This window comes from Taudactylus pleione, unplaced genomic scaffold (assembly GCF_031769625.1).
Source record: "Taudactylus pleione unplaced genomic scaffold, aTauple2 ptg000435l, whole genome shotgun sequence".
Lineage (NCBI taxonomy): Eukaryota > Metazoa > Chordata > Amphibia > Anura > Myobatrachidae > Taudactylus > Taudactylus pleione.
The window spans coordinates 2599130-2616279 of NW_028284837.1; the positions used below are offsets into that span (position 1 = coordinate 2599130).

The following is a 17150-nucleotide window of genomic DNA, read 5'->3' on the forward strand; positions in this document are numbered from 1 at the left end:
AGTGATGTATCCAGTTGTATACACGATGTTGCTGATAGTCCAACTGTACCTTCCGCAGTTTTTCTTTCTTAAAGACTATCAGTTCACGTTTATAAGTATCCATCTGGGTTTGTAATTTTTCAATCCATGGGTTACTGGTGTCTGCTATCAAAATGGGTTTGTGGATTTTTTCAAAATCCAATATTTTTTCTTTATAGATGTTAAGTTCCCTAGTGGATTCTTCTATGACAAGCAGTAATAAATCCATTGAGCATTTATTCAAAATACTGATCCATTTTTTACAGAAGGATGGATTATACGGGACCATGTGGTAAAATTGGATGTTACAGGCATGGGGAGCTCTCAGCCTTCACATTTTCTTAGTCACCGACGAGGATGTCACCGCTGTCTGGGATGTGTCACCTGCCGTTCTTTATCAGTGGGGAAATATTTTTGTCATCCCCACACCGGGAAGAGATTTTTCATTCAACATGCAGTTACTTGCACTACCACATATGTAGTCTATATGTTAACTTGTCCATGCGGGTTGTCTTACATTGGGAAGACACAACGGCAATTCCGCGAACGCATGGCTCTACATCGTAGTGCCATTCGTAGCGCACTGACATCTGGCCACAGTGATCAGCCAGTGGCACGTCACTGCCTTACTGCTAAACACAGCATTGCTAGCATACGGTCTATTATTATAGACCATGTTCCTTCTTCTATGCGGGGTGGCAATCGTAATAAGACACTTTTACGTAAAGAATGTAAATGGATTCATCTATTGAATACACTGGCCCCTAAAGGGCTCAACGAATCGTTGGGATTGCAATGTTTTCTTTAATGTTTGTCCTGCCAGTTATGTATATCCAACTAGAATTATTCATTTTTTGTTATATAGATATAAGGTAAATTCTGTTATACTAGTTCATAGTGTTGTACCTCTATTTATGAACAGTCTAAGGCTTTTGGCCAGTCATGTTTAGGAAAAAGTTTTTTGAACTTACCTGACTAAGTATTATTCATTTGTGTGTACCATAGGTATTCCTTAATGTTTATTAGTTTTGCTCATGCCCGTTTGTTTGTTTATTTGTCTTTTCCAGCATTGGTGTTGCCATGACAACGCATCCACAGTTTTTACCTTACTTCCTGGGTTGGCGCCGCCCGGTGACGTCACCGCGACAGTACAGAGCTTGTTTGGCGTGTGCGGCGTTGGCGGGATCGGACGGTGCCTTCCAGGTGAGTACAATGATTGTTTATCATGGTTAAGTGTTTCATGGTATATATATGTTCTTGTCTGTGTATGTAGTTTATACTGTCTGTCCCTGAAGACGGGGGCATAGCCCCGTAACGCCGTAGGAATAAAGGACTTTTATTTCATCACATAACTTAGTCTGCTGAGTGCCGCTCATTCCTGTACTTTTATGCATTGGATGTGATCATCCTGAGAGGGCACCGCAGCACTACTGGAGCTACCACAGAGTGCCGGGCATCATCAGCTTTTCATATATATATATATATATATATATATAGCTATCTATCTCATATCTATCTATCTCATATCTAACTATCTATCTATCTCATATCTATCTTTCTCATATCTATCTATCTATCTATCTATCTATCTGTCTCATATCTATCTATCTATCTATCTCATATCTATCTATATATCTATCTAATTTCTATCTATCTATCTATCTATCTATCTCATAACTATATGTCTCTCTATATATCTATCTATCGATCTATATCATATCTATCTATCTATCTATCTCATAACTATATGTCTCTCTATATATCTATCTATCCATCTATATCATATCTATCTATTTATTTATATAGCTATCTCATATCTATCTATCTATCTATCTATCTATCTATCTATCTCCTATCTATTTATTTATCTATCTCATATCTATTTATTTATCTATCTATCTCATATTTACCTATCTCATATCTATCTATCTATCTATCTATCTATCTATCTATCTATCTATCTCATATATATATATCTCATATCTATCTATCTATCTCATATCTATATATTTATCTAACTATCTATATATCTGTCTCATATCTATCTATCCATCTATCTATCTATCTTTTTATCTCATCTATATATCTCATATCTATCTATCTATCTCATATCTATCTATCTATCAATCTATATCATAACTATCTATCTCATATCTATCTATCTATCTATCTATCTATTTATATATCTATCTATCTATCTATATCATAACTATCTATCTATTTATCATTATATCTATCTATCTCATATCTATCTATCTCATATCTATCTATCTATCTCATATATCTCTATCTATCTATCTATCTATCTATTTATCTATCTATCTATCTCATTTCTCTCTATTTGACTATTTATCTTTCTATCTCATATCTATCTATCTCATATTTCTCTATCTCTCTCTATCTATCTATCTTTCTATCTATCTGTCTGTCTGTCTATCTATCTATCTCATATCTATCTATCTATCTATCTATCTACATCATACCTTTAATATTTCTATCTATTTATATATATATATATATTTATATGTATATATATACTGTGTATATATATATATATATATATATATATTTAGATATTTATATATATTAGGGGTGTGCACCGGCCACTTTTCATGTTTTGTGTTTTGGTTTTGAATCTGGATCTTTCTTCGTGTTTTGGATCTTGATTGGTTTTGCCAAAGCCACCCTTCCGTGTTTTGGGTTCCCGGGTTTTGTGTTTTGGATCTTTTTTTTTTTTTAAAAAAGCATAAAAACAGCTAAAATCACAGAATTTGTTGGTTTCTCTGCTCCTATGCTATTATTAACCTCAATAACCTTAATTTCCACTCATTTCCAGTCTATTCTGAACACCTCACACCTCACAATATTGTTTTTAGTCCAAAAGGTTGCACCGGGGTAGCTGGATGACTATGCTAAGCGACACGAGTGGGCGGCACAAACACGTGACCCATCTAGGAGTGACACTGCAGTGGCAGACAGGATGGCAGTTTGAAAAACTAGGCCCCAAACAGTACATAATGCAAAGAAAAAAAAGAGGTGCAAGATGGAGTTGTCCTTGGGCCCTCACACCCACCCTTATGTTGTATAAACAGGACATGCACACTTTAAAAACCAATCATTTCAGCGCCAGGGTCTGCCACATGACTGTGGCTGAAATGATTGGTTCATTTGAGCAAAAACAAGCTGGCAATTAATCTGTCCCTGCACAAACTGGCTCTACGGAGGCAAGATGTCGTCCTCATCCTCCTCATCCACCGATTCCTCACCCTCTTCTGTGTTGTATACATGCTCATCCTCACAGAGTATTAATTCATCCCCACTGGAATCCACCACCACAGGTCCCTCTGTACGTTCTGGAGGCTGGTCTCCCTGGAAGAATTGATATTTCATTTTGATGAACATCATCTTCTCCACATTTTGTGGAAGCAACCTCCTACACCTTTCGCTGACAAGGTTCCCGGCTGCACTAAACACTCTTTCGGAGTTTACACTGGAGGGGGGGCAACATAGGGAAAATAGAGCCAGTTTGTACAGGGACCTCCAAATTGCCTCTTTTTCCTGCCAGTACAGGTACGGACTGTCTGACATGCCTATTTGGATGCTGTCACCGAAGTAATCCTCCACCATTCTGTCAATGGTGACAGTATCATATGCAGTGACAGAAGACATGTCAGAAATTGTTGCCAGGTCCTTCTGTCCAGGTCAGATGTCCAAACTTGGTCCTGCCTGCCCTGCATCACCACCAGCGGGTTGCTTAGGATACCTAAGTTTTTTCCTGGCAGCCCCAGTTGCGGGAGAAAGTGAAGAAGGAGCTGTTGACGTGTCACGTTCCGCTTCAGCTGACAGTGTTTTCACCAGCAGGTCTTTGCACCTCTGCAGGCTTGTGTCAGCTGGAAAGAGAGACACCACCTAGGCTTTAAACCTAGGATCGAGCATGGTGGCCAAAATGTTGTGGTCTGATTTCAACAGATTGACCACCCTCGAATCCTGGCAAAGCGAATGAAGGGCTTCATCCACAAGTCCCACATGCCGAGCGGAATCGCTCTGTCTTAGCTCATCCTTCACTTTCTCCAGCTGCTTCTGCAAAAGTCTGATGAGGGGAATGACCTGACTCAAGCTGGCAGTGTCTGAACTGACTTCACGTGTGACAAGTTCGAAGAGCTGGAGAACCTTGCACAACACGGAAATCATTCTCCACTGTGCTTGAGTCAGGTGCATACCCCCTCCTTTGCCTATGTCATAGGTGGATGTATAGGTTTGAATGGCCTTTTGCTGCTCCTCCATCCTCTGAAGCATATAGAGGGTTGAGTTCCACTGCATCACAACCTCTTGCTTCAGGTGATGGCGGGGCAGGTTCAAGAGTGTTTGCTGGCGCTCCAGTCTTCGGCACGCAGTCACTGAATGGCGAAAGTGGGCAGAAATTTTTCGGGCCACCCAAAGCGTCTCCTGCACGCCCCTGTCGTTTTTCTGAAAATTCTGCACCACCAAATTTATTGTGTGAGCAAAACATGGGTCATGCTGGAATTTGCCCAGATGTAATGCCTGCACAATACTGGTGGCGTTGTCAGATATCACAAATCCCCAGGAGAGTCTAAGTAGGGGTAAGCCACTGGGCGATGATTTCCCTCTGTTTCTCTAAGAGGTTGTTGGCGGTGTGCCTCTTACTGAAACCGGTGATACACAGCGTAGCCTGCCTTATCACGAGCTGGCGTTTCTGAGCTGATGCAACTGGTGACGCTGCTGTTGTTGCTGCGTAAGGTGATACATCTACCCAGTGGGCTGTCACAGTCATATAGTCCTTGGTCTGCCCTGTTCCACTTGTCCACATGTCCATTGTTAAGTGGACATTGGGTAAAACCGCATTTTTTAGGACACTGAGGACACTTTTTCTGACGTCTCTGTAAATTCTTGGTATTGCCTGCCTAGTGAAATGGAATCTAGATGGGATTTGGTACTTTTGACACACTACCTCCATCAATTGTCTAAATCCCACTGCACTAATGGCGGATATGGGATGCACGTCTAACACCAACACATCAGTCAAGGCCTCAGTTAACCGTTTTGCTTCAGGATGACTGCTGTCGTACTGCATCCTCCATGCTAAGGAGGAAATTGACAAGGAGGGAGTTGACGGTGTGGTTTGCAGGTGCTTGGATACAACAGGACAAAGGGATTTAGGTGTCCATGGACTGCTTACGGTCTTAGCCAAAGTTTCTGAACTTGACAGTAACTTTTTATGAACGCACTGCAGGTGACGTATAAGGGAGGATGTTCCAAATTGGTTAACGTCCCTACCCCTACTTATTTCACCTTTGCATATGGCACATATGGCAAGACAGTTTTTGCCCGGATTTGGATAGAATTATTGCCAGACCAAAGAGATGGAATGTTTGGTCTTCTGCCCAGGCATAACCGTGATGGGCTTTTTCATCCCACGGACAACAACTGTCTCCCCCAGAGCCTGATTTAAACAAACCATATCACCCTCAGAATCCTCCTCATCAACTTCCTCCTCAGTGCCAGCTGCACCAGTATCTTCATCCTGTTGTACTTCAACAGTGACATCTTCAATTTGAATATCAGCAAGTGGACTGTGGGTGCTCCTTCCAGCACTTGCAGAGGGTATGCAAATGGTGGAAAGAACCACCTCTTCCTGTCCAGTGTTGGGAAGGTCAGGCATCACAACCGCCGCCACGCTTGGACTCTCCTTGGGGATTTGTGATATCTTCTTAGAATGCACAGTTCTTTGCTTTGCTTTTGCCAGCTTAACTGTTTTGATTTTTGTAGCAGGAGGAGCGCTTCCATCATCATGTGAAGCTGAACCTCTAGTCATTAACATAGGGAAAGACCTTAGCCATTCCTTGCCACTCCGTATCGTAAATGGCATATTGGCAAGTTTACGTTTCCCCTCAGATGATTTAAGTACATTTTCCTGAACTTTGTCATTTGGGATTTTATATGCCCTCTACATTGGGCATCGGTCTTGGCATACGACGTTGATGGCATTTTATCGTCTATGTCATGACTAGTGGCAGCAACTTCAGCACTAGGAGGAAGTGGTACTTGATCTATCCCTATTTTATTTTTATTGGACAAAGTTTGGTCCTCCATTTATGTTATATTGATATATACGTGCGGCAAAGGCGCACACAAACACAGAAAAGAAGATTTTTAAAATTTTTTTGTAGTGCACTTTGGGGGTTACACCACCCTTTAAGAGATGAGCCAGCCAGCCCTTTACTTATGACACAGGCGCACGCTTGGCACTGCTCCTTTGTTGATGCATGTGCGGCTACAGCCCACACAATTCACAAACACAGAAAAGAAGAATTTTTAATTTATTTTTGGATTGCACTTTGGGCGTTACACCACCCTTTAACAGACTTATGACACAGGTGCATGCTTGGCTCTGCTCCTTTGTTGATGCACGTGCGGCTACAGCACATACAATTCACAACACAGAAAAGAAGAATTTTAAAAAAAATTTGGAGTGCACTTTGGGGGTTACACCACCCTTTAAGAGATGAGCCAGCCGGCCCTTTACTTATGACACAGGCACACACTTGGTGCTGCTCCTTTGTTGATGAACGTGCGGCTACAGCCCACACAATTTACAAACACAGAAACGCCCCTTCCCTCTAAAAAAAACATTGTATCATTGATGTAACCACAAGATTAACCTCAATTAATCTTGCGGCTACAATGTAGTTGTTCCCACCATAGACTTCTATGGGGATTTCTCACCATAGAAGTCTATGGGAGACACAGGCTGGTCGCATTCAGCTAATCAGGGAGCTGCTCCGATGGAGATGCTCCCTGATTGGCTGGCGGCCCCTTCACTGACGGGGCACACGTGTGCCTCGGTCATTTACGCGGAGCAAAGGTATGTGTACACACATACCTTTGCTCAGTCCGCATGGATTGGGTTTTTGCATTTTTTTATTTTAACCCCTGGATTGCCAGTGGATGTGATCTACGCATAGGAGAGGTGAGTATGGATTTTTTTTTTCAGGTACACCCCTATGGATTACTTTGGATACTAGGTGAGTATGTGTGAGTGTGCATGTATGTTTTATTAAAATTTTACATTCACGGTGTATGTTTATTTCTTTAGTTGTGGAACTACAAGTGCCAGCGGGCCCGTAATGCCCCGCATGCTGGTATTTGTGGTTCTCCAAATACCAGCATGCAGGGGAGGCTTGCTGGTACTTGTGGTTCTACAAATAAAGACAATATGGAAACTTTATTTTAAAACTTTACACTAACACTATCAACCCGGCACCCATGGGCATAGGGTGCCGGGGATAGCCCCGGGCTATCAGTCTAGGCTTGGGGTGCCCTGGAAAGGGGGGCCCCTTTATTGGGGGGGTCCTCAACTCCCCAGGGATACCCGGCCTGACGGACTAGCGGTCAGGGATAATGCTTTGGCCGAGGAAACCGGTGAAAAGTTTTCCCTGGCTGTGGCATTATCCCCCCGCTAGAAAGAGTTCGGTGCTGGTTCTGGAATTTTCAGGGGACCCCTACTCGTTTTGTCCCCTGATTTTCCAGAACCAGGACAAGCTCAACAAAGCCCTGTGCTGGTTCTTAATATACAGGGGTCCCCTACGCATTTTGGCCCCTGTATTTTTAGAACCAGAACAGGCTTTATAAAGCCCGGGGCTGGTTATGCTTTTGGGGAGGTGGTGCATGTCATTTTTTTTTTATTTAATAACATTTTACATAAGTACACACAGAAACATGTACATATCTCATGGATATGTGCATGTTTCTGTGTTAATCTGACCTGCTCAGGATATACTCGCTAGCCTGAAGCAGGTCTATTATTTGGGAAGTTTTGGTTATCTTTTTTTTGCGAGTCTGAAACAGACACTCTATTACATTGGGCGAGTTGATTGTTTTCAATGTGAAAACATCTGGATGCGAGTTTGAGAATGGGGTGTTTTAGTAACTCTGAAAAATGCGAGTTTTAGTGAACAGACCCCCTATTACATTGGAGAGTTGTGAAAAATTGCGAGTTTAGCACCAAACTCGCAATTTACCAAAACAGACTACCTATTACATTTGGCCCAGAATGCATTTATGGTTCAAATACACCTTATACACACTGCCTGTAGGTAATTTGACACAATATTTTTAATAATTTTGTGCATCAAACAAAGAGTGTGTACATGCATGAAAATCATGTATGTTTCATATACGCCTTATACACACAGCCTGAAGGTCATTAACGCACAAAATTATTAATAATTATTATTGTGTTAAAACAAACTTTTGTGTACAGTAAACCATCAGAAATGAAAGGTTTCTCTCTCTCAGTAATGCTAAAAAAAATTCCATATTTCGAAATATTCCATATTTCAGAATATTTGGATATGGGAGACTCAACCTGTATTATGCGTACCACAATGAGGATAACTAAGCTCATCAATAAGTGTGTCTTTCTGGAAATATATAATCAAATGGGATCCAGTCACACATGATAAGTTAATGAATACTAGTAATAGCATCAACCTCCTATATCTAGTAATGACTCCAAATCATAATGGGGGGTGCTTCCACTGACAGATAAAGTATAAGCAAACGATAATAGAACAAGATTGGAAGAGTGAAATGTGGTGCTGTGGTGCACTAATAGTTAAAATATAACTTTTAATGAAAACATTTTAATATGTACACATGGATACAAAAGCAAAAATGTGGGTAAAATAAAAAGTGAAAGAAAAGAATAATAAATGATTAAACAACACTGGACTTGATTCAGACCCACTCGCTAGATGCGTACTCTCACAAGCGGCCCGATGGTCTGCGTACACGTATGTGCAAGCATCGCAATGCGCGTGCGTGAACTACTCATTGCGATCGCATACTGCTCACTCGCCCAGCAAAGACAGCCCAGCAGAGTGAGTGACAGGAGAGGCCGTTTGCGGGTGGTAACATGGGCAGTCCATTAAAAACCGGGGAGTGGAGGTGCAAACGCAGGCGTTCCTGAGTATTTAAACGCCGTTTTTAAGGCGTGCATAATTAACAGGCAGCATTATAGTCCACATCACTTGCCTATTTTTTACTTTGAAGTCCTCACAGTGCTTGCGGTAGGCTAAGGCAACCACAAGCGCTGTCATCACTCCCGATGGTGCTCGATGTACCAATGTTTAAACACACTTCCTGGAGATGAAGTGCGCTAGTGGGCGTCTCTGCATACGCAGAGCGATCAATCGCACAGCCAAAGTGTGTGTGCTTATGCCTTGGCGAGCGATCGCATCCCATGATGTCAATTTGGAAAATTTGCATACGTAGGATGCGAGCGTTCGCAACTAGCGAGTGCATCTGAATCAGGCCCACTGTGTGTAATGCCTTCACTCTATGGGGGTCATTCAGACCCGGTTGCAAGCATTGATAGCTCGCAACCGGGTCGATGTTCCCCCACTGAGCATGCGCACGTCGGAGCTGGCTCCGAAGTGCACATGCGTGAGACCCGGCTAGCGACGGGCGCTCCGTCGCTAGGGGTCTCGCACCAAAGGGGGCGAGCTGTCGATGTTGAGTGACAGCTCACCCCATTTGGGAGGCAGGCAGGGGGTGTGGCCGGAAAAATGGATGCGTTCCTGAAGGAGCGCCTGCCATTTGGGGGCGGCCCCACTGACATCAGCAGTGATGTCAGTGGGGAGCTTCCTGCTCAATCAGAGCAGGAAGCTCCCTGGGGCTTGCGAGTGCCATGACCCAACCTTAGGGTCTCGTCGCAAGCCCCGATGGTGGCGATGGTCTTCACCATCACGACCATCACCCTGGTCGGTCGCTAGAGCTGTGGGTGGTAACCCACAGCTTAGCGATCGACCAAGAGGCGGCACTACAAGATGCAAGCGGCCGCATTCATTCAGAGCGACTGCTTGCATCTAACGACCACCTCTCAATGAGGTCCTATGTCTTTAATATGTAATTAAATAATCTTCAAAACAGATGTGTTATCTCATGTCTTTAATTATTAACACGTATATAGTCTGAATCTCGTAAATTGTTCCACATAAATAAATAGTCTTCGCATATCTCAGCTGTGGTTATAAAGGCTCAGCAATTAAATTTTTTTACCTAAGTAGACTTCAGGCAACAGGGTTAACTAGGTGTATTCTTGAAATCTTTTACTATTGCGTAATTGAAAGTCTCCAAACTTACTCCATAACTGTGTGGTATGGAAACTCTAAATGTTCTGACCATAGATCCTTAGCCAGGGTGGTTAAAGCAGCTGAGAGTCATCGGACAATCTCTGTAAAAGCTGGAGGATATTTTTGGTTGAAGGTGTTTATCAAAAGCAAATAGGATTATCACTGATTCTGGCCACCCGTGACTCTCTCTCTTCTCCTTGTTGCTATCAAAGAAATATTATAGATGTCTTGGGTGCCGTACTAGCAGATTACAGAATAGTTTTTTTCCCATCTATGATTGTAACCGTACATTTTTAAGATTGTCGTATGTTAGTAATTTGTTGGGTTTTGAGTTTGCATTGTAATTTCTCTGATATATTTTTGTAATACGGAAGTTATAACAAATAAAGAACTAATAAATAGTTTCAATAGCATTAAGGTTGAGTAGGTTCATTCTAGAAATATTATTGAGATGAAAATGGTAGGATTAACATTAGCAGAGTCAAGGGTGACACCTAGACATTGTACTTTGGGAACCAAGGAGAAGATGTTATCAACATAGTAGTGAGGGAAAGAAGATGAGTTCAGTTTTTCAAATGTTGAGCTTCAGGATGCATTGTGCCATCCAGGATGAGATAGCTGACAGAGAGGAGGTGAAATGGGAGAGGGCAGAAAGAGAGAGTGGTCAAGTGAAGAGAGGTAAATAAGGGTATGATCAGCATAAAGTTGGAAAGAAAAAAACATACATGCAGAAGAGAATCAGGCTCAGAAAAGAACCTTGGTGAACACCAATGAAAGGGAAAACAGGGTGGAGCAAGAGGTGGGTGTAGTGATAGAGACAGATTGGTTGGACAAGTAGGAGGTGAACCATGAAAGAGTTGAGTCATAAAACCAAATGGAGTAGAGAGTTTGGAAGAATAGGTTGTGGTGAACAGTGTCAAACTTATAAACTGTATTATAATATAGCATACTATATGAGTACTGTATGACTAATATTGAGCTTAAGCTTTAAAAAAGACAGCTTTGTGATTCAGGTTTACTATAGGTCAAAAAACATTTGTAAGTCAGAAAATAATAGAAACCGTCAAGGTAGAATTATCTGGAATTACTGATTGTTCTTTTCATACATCTTTTAGGCTTGGTTTAATTAATACACTTCTTGAATTGACAAAGGAGATGTAACTACAGAAGAATCAGGTGACACCTGGATTTCCTGTTTTATAGCTTCTAAACTTTACAGTGTTTCCCAACCTCGGTCCTAGAGGCACATTAACAGTCCAGGTTTTAGTGATGTCCATGTTTGAGCACTGCGAGGACATGAGATGTGTATTAAAAATGTATTTGCAGCATCTCAGTCGTTGCAGCGATTTATTAACTTTTTAGCCTTTTTGTGTTCCCCCACCTGTCTCCTAGTGTATGTGTGATCATTCTCAGGACACACATTTCCATTAGCAGGTATATTATTTACTGTAAGAATGGCAGGAAATGTAATGTTTATTACTGTCTAGCCCTTGATGTTTAGCCTTTGTCTACCCATTGTCCATATGTCTGTTTATTAATAACCAGTAGAGCAATATAACACCTCCCAGAACAATTCACCCTCTAAGTTAATTCCCACCTCCACAGGGGACGCTCAGGATTTACTCCTCCTTGCATTTGCCTGCTTCTGTGCTTCACAGGAGCCTGGCAGACTCCACGGAGCCAATCTAGCAGGTGTTCATCAGGGAAGTAATATCTGGGGGGGTAGGAGTTAAGGGATGCGCACCAATCAGGTAACTGGGCAAATCCCCTGGGTGGTCACAATATTGTGGGAAATTTGGAGGTTTCAAAAGAGGTCACTGAAGGCAATGCCACATGATAGTCGCTGACTTTGGCTAAGAGGTCTCGCTATGCCAAGGAACACATCACCAGTTCTGTGTGGATTTATACTTTGGAAATTCTTCAAGGACCTATACGCTATTCACTGCTGAGTGTTCTGTGATTATCTTCTACAGTATAGGATCTTGGAAACGCTTGGTTGGACCTAGCGACTATCACTGCTGTGTGATATCTGATAGTTTCTATGTGTGGGGGAAATGCTTGAGGGGACTTATACACTATTCACTGCGGTGTGATCAGTGATAGTTTCTACTGTGGGGACTGAGGGTCTCTAGCAATTTTGTGGAATTGTTCTGGGACGTTATATTCTACTGGGACTGCCTCTGTCCGGACTGCTACCTGTTTATTGCCTGTTCACTGTATTTACCACTTGTCCTGACATATTATCTATTTCTGTGTGCTGTGGAAAAATAAACCATCACTTTGGTTTCATCTGCTCGGTGTCTGGGTAATTGAGAGAATCCCGTATCCTCACAAGCACAGATGGGCAAATCAAAATAACTGAGATACTAATTAAGTCACCTATACTGAAGTATAGCTGTCTTTAAAACCTGGACTGTTAGTGTGCCTTGAGAACTATGGTTGAGAACCCCTGCTCTACAGGAACATCAAAGCTCATTATTACTTAAATAAAGCTCAAGGAGGATTGCTCTGTAGTGTGAGAGCTGAGATACTTTGCACCATGCACAAAGACAAAACTGTGACTTGTCCTTCACATGTTGTTCCCTTTTACTATATCATTGCATTTTTTCAACAGGTCAGCCATTATTCCACAAGCTCCATTCTAAGTGATAAGATAAGATTTCCCTCTTTCTTCAGGACTGTCCCTAGTGATGCATTCCAGTCAGTAGGGCTTGCAAAGCTGGTGTTACACTTCCGTTGGACCTGGGTCGGTCTACTGGCTGCTGATAATGATTATGGGCAACAGGGAATTCAGGTAGTCAGACAAGTGATCATCAAGGCTGGAGCATGTGTAGCCTTCATGGAGAATATTTTAACTAGCAAAAAAGATCGTAATGCTCCACACATAATTAAAGTCATTAAGGAGTCAACAGCTAGAACTGTGGTCGTCTTCTCCACAGGACTCGATTTGCTCCCTATCTTGGATGAAATGATGAAACAAAACATTAAGGGCATCTCATTTGTGGCTAGTGAAGGGTGGTCTACAACTACTCTACAATATATGGATCGCTTCTCTCATCTGCTGCTTGGCACAGTCGGTTTAGCTTTTTACAGTGGGTTGATTCCTGGATTTGGAGAATTTCTTAATAATATCCACCCTAACATGACTCTAGGAGGAAATTTGGTGAAGTCATTTTGGACGGAAGCTTTCAATTGTACATTTCCAAATGAGAAAAGCTTGGCAATCCAGGACAAAGTATGTACAGGAGAAGAAAGTGTAAACAGCATCCAGAACAGTTACAATGATGTCTCCAATTTAAGGGTTTCCAATAATATCTACACTGCTGTTTATGTGGTGGCCAATGGCTTGAAAGATCTTAGAGAATACGGTAAAGGACAATGTCAATTTTCGCAAGATAGCTGTCCACATACATGGAATTTCACTCCATGGCTGGTAAGTGGGGAACAAAGGAAAATTGGTTTATTAAATACATCTATATACTGTAAACTGTTTTGTTACTTTGTCCCAAATATATTACAATTTTTCCTGCATAATTTCACAAAGAAGTACTGTATATTATAGTAGATTGCACTATGTGAACTTATTACTGTCATACATTAGACAGTGGTATAACATAATGCTACCTTGATTTTTATTAAAAACATGAGATCATAGGCAGGTAATAGTAGAAGGATGCAATGTCATTTTCTGTTTTAGTTGCCATGCCAACTTCTAACTTAAGCCCCAAAATGCTATATATTCATTGGCTATCTGTACTTGTTACAGTTGCAATCCATTGACCAATTAGCTCACAACTAAAACACAGTAAGGTGATTCTCTGTTATAATGACATATGGCTACTTTGGTCATCTAGGAATTGCTGATTCTTGATCTGGACTTGGCACAGGAGTCACGGTAGTCGGACATTGCTGGGGCCTCACTATCCCCAATAGACTACATGCTGGACATTTGTTTACACAATTCATAAATTATATTTACATTCAACAGATGTGCTCATCATTGCCTGGGTTATTTGTATTCAAAATGTTTGTTTCACATTTAGCACTACTGTGTTTCTCTCCAAAAATATTCAAAGATTACAAAATAAAATTCTGGTGCTTATGCAGAGTTGAAAGCAAGTTGGCTGTAATTGATCCCACCCATATGCAGTGTTTAATGCATCTCTGTGGCCAGACTGACTCATATCCACATGCTCAGTTTCAGAACCATCATCATTATCTCTGCTTCCTTGAACCAGCTGGATCCTTGGTGCTAGAGATCCATTAAAAAAAGGTGTAATCATAAGTACACACAACTCTTCATATGCATATGTGATCAATTCCATCTATACGCCCTCTCTGAACTTTGTCTATGTGAGAATGCCATATTGCAGCCCAGTTACGACTAGTCAGTCAGTAGTAATTGAGATGCATTTTGTCTGCCCATCCGCTTCATCACCTTCATCCAGAGGTGGGTCTATAGAGCAGTCCAAAATTCAAATAGGGGAGCCATACCAACCATTTCAAACAATGCCAAACATAGATGGCTGGGAATCACTGGCAGTTGGTGTGGCTCCCCAATTTGAATTTTGGATCTCGCTGCAGTCCCACCTATGCAGCTGCCACTGCTAATAATGTATATTGGCCTGAACATCCTAAATTTGCACCATATACAATATTAATAGAAAAGTCAGGAGACCAGTCTCGGAAGCAGTGTGGTGGGAATGTATGGAATTGATAGAATAAAATATACCCACAAAAAATAGTTTTTAAAATTTCACTTGAAGCCATCTTATAAACTGAGCTCATGTTTTAAATGTCTATCCCTCTACAGCTACTGCACTATATTAAGAGGGTTAGGGTAAAACTGAATAGTGGGAGAGAACTTTACTTTGATGAGAATGGAGACCCACCTGCAGTCTATGACATTGTGAATTGGCAGCTGGGTCCAAATGGTGCCATACGGCAAGTCAAGGTCGGCACTTACGACACCGCGGCACCTCTTGGTCAAGTTTTCACCATCAACTCAAGTCTTTTGCTTTGGGCTACCGAAGACAAACAGGTGGAAACAAGAGAATATATTTTCGCAGTATGTAGCCCCTTGTGTAAACTATAAAGGGTAAATTTACTAAGTATCGCGTCTGGTCCAAGATTGCCCGGTTTAAAAACAGATACTGTAGGAACGATTCAAAATGGTAGGAGTTTTCTTTAAATGAAATCAGTGAATTTACTAAGCTCCCATGTTTAACTGGATTGTTTTTCCGATGGTGTATGTATGTGATCATTCCTACCCATGTTCCCCTAGCCCAACACTCCCAAATATGCAACTTACACTTATCAGTAAGATACATCCAGTGTCTCACTGGGGCATGAAGGGCCCACCGGGAAATGCAGTGGTAGGGGCCCTAGATTAAAGGGTGTGGCCAGCCACCAAAGAGGAACTTAGATAACCATTGGATAATACATTCAAAGAGCAGGGGCCCTTTATAAAGGAGGGTACAGGGGTGTGTCAGGACAACTACATTGACTGGCAGGAGGACTAATCTTGGTCTCCATACAAACAAAACAAGTACCAAAATTCATCCATGATCCTGCTCTACCATGTTACTGACCCTTAGAGGAGGGGATGGGGCCCTCAGACAGTGGGACCCACCGGGGATTTCCCCTGTACCCCTGTGGGCCAGTCCAACCCTGGATACATCCAGGATTCCTATGTGTATTAATGTGTAAATAAATGGTTATTGTTAGAAAAAAAATGGTGCAGTGTTCCCCAAAAAACATAACCTTTATTGGGGGGGTCCCAAACACCCCTGAGTTACCCAGCCTGGGCTCACTATTTTGTGGTGTTAATGCTTTGGCCAGGGGACCCGGTGAAAGGATCCATTGGCTGTGGCATTACACTCTGGCTAGTATGAGTCCGGTGTTGGTTTTAAAAATATGGGGAACCTTACGCCATTTATACCCCATTTTTTTAAAACCATGACTGGCTCACAGAACCCAGTCCTGGGTCATTAAATATGGAGGACGCCTCCATGTTTTATCCCCCGTATTTTTAGAACCAGGACCAGTTCATAGAGCCTGGGGCTGGTTATGCTTTAGGTGGGGGAACCACACGCCATTTAAAAAACTATATATACTTTATTTAATTAATTTGAGGCAGAAACATTCACGGATGACACTTATGTTTCAGCAAGACACACTGCTCAGGAGGGCGTCTATTTAAAACTTCTATTTTTTGACCCAGTTTGCTTAAATTTCCCCTACTGTATAATCACGATTCTTGGTAAATTCCCAAGTTGTATTGCTGTCTATGGAATGTATTGCCATCTTTAGACAATGGTGTATTTAGCTTTATTTGTGTTTTCACCCTTATTTTGCAGAGAGTTACATGATTTCTCACCTGAGTTTGCCTTTAGTAAATTTGCGAGTGGTAATTAATGGCCAAACACACCCGTAATTGACATCTCGGACCAACACGAATATTAGTATATTTACCCCTAAGAAAAGTAAAAGGCACTAAGGCATCATTTTACAATTTAAATGATAATGTAGCTATTTTCTATTGTTATGTAGAATATTAGGAGAGCTAGCTGTTTATTTAGCCTTCCCTCTGTTTTAATGTTAAATTATTATTTGAGTTGTCATCGTCCAGAAACACACTGTGCATAATTCCGGGCACCATCTGTGGAATGACCCATTAATAATGTCTACATTAGAGGTACCCAAACTGCACCATTACAGTCCATGTTTTAAGGATACCCATGCTTGAGCACAGGTGACCTAATTATTACCTCAGTCAATTTGATTTAACCATTTGAACTCAAGGATGGATATCCTTAAAACTTGGACTGCAATGGCAGATTTTGGGAACCTCTAGTCTATCTCACTCATTATTAGGTATTTTCTTTGCCTAAAATGCATTCTTATGTAGTAATTCCATCACATGTCACATTCTCTAGAAATAAATGCTCTCACTACAAAGCAAGATTTTTTGGGTTA

The 17150-nt window shown here is 41.5% G+C and overlaps 1 protein-coding gene across 1 annotated transcript in view; it reads left to right on the forward strand.

Moving 5' to 3' along the window:
- LOC148505897 (extracellular calcium-sensing receptor-like) overlaps positions 1–17150 on the forward strand; it is a 52141-nt gene that overhangs the window by 31222 nt on the left and 3769 nt on the right. Inside the window, exons 4-5 of the mRNA XM_088447609.1 lie at positions 12787–13605; positions 14986–15213. Coding sequence (XP_088303735.1) covers positions 12787–13605; positions 14986–15213 — 1047 coding nt within the window. The remainder of the gene's footprint in view (positions 1–12786; positions 13606–14985; positions 15214–17150) is intronic.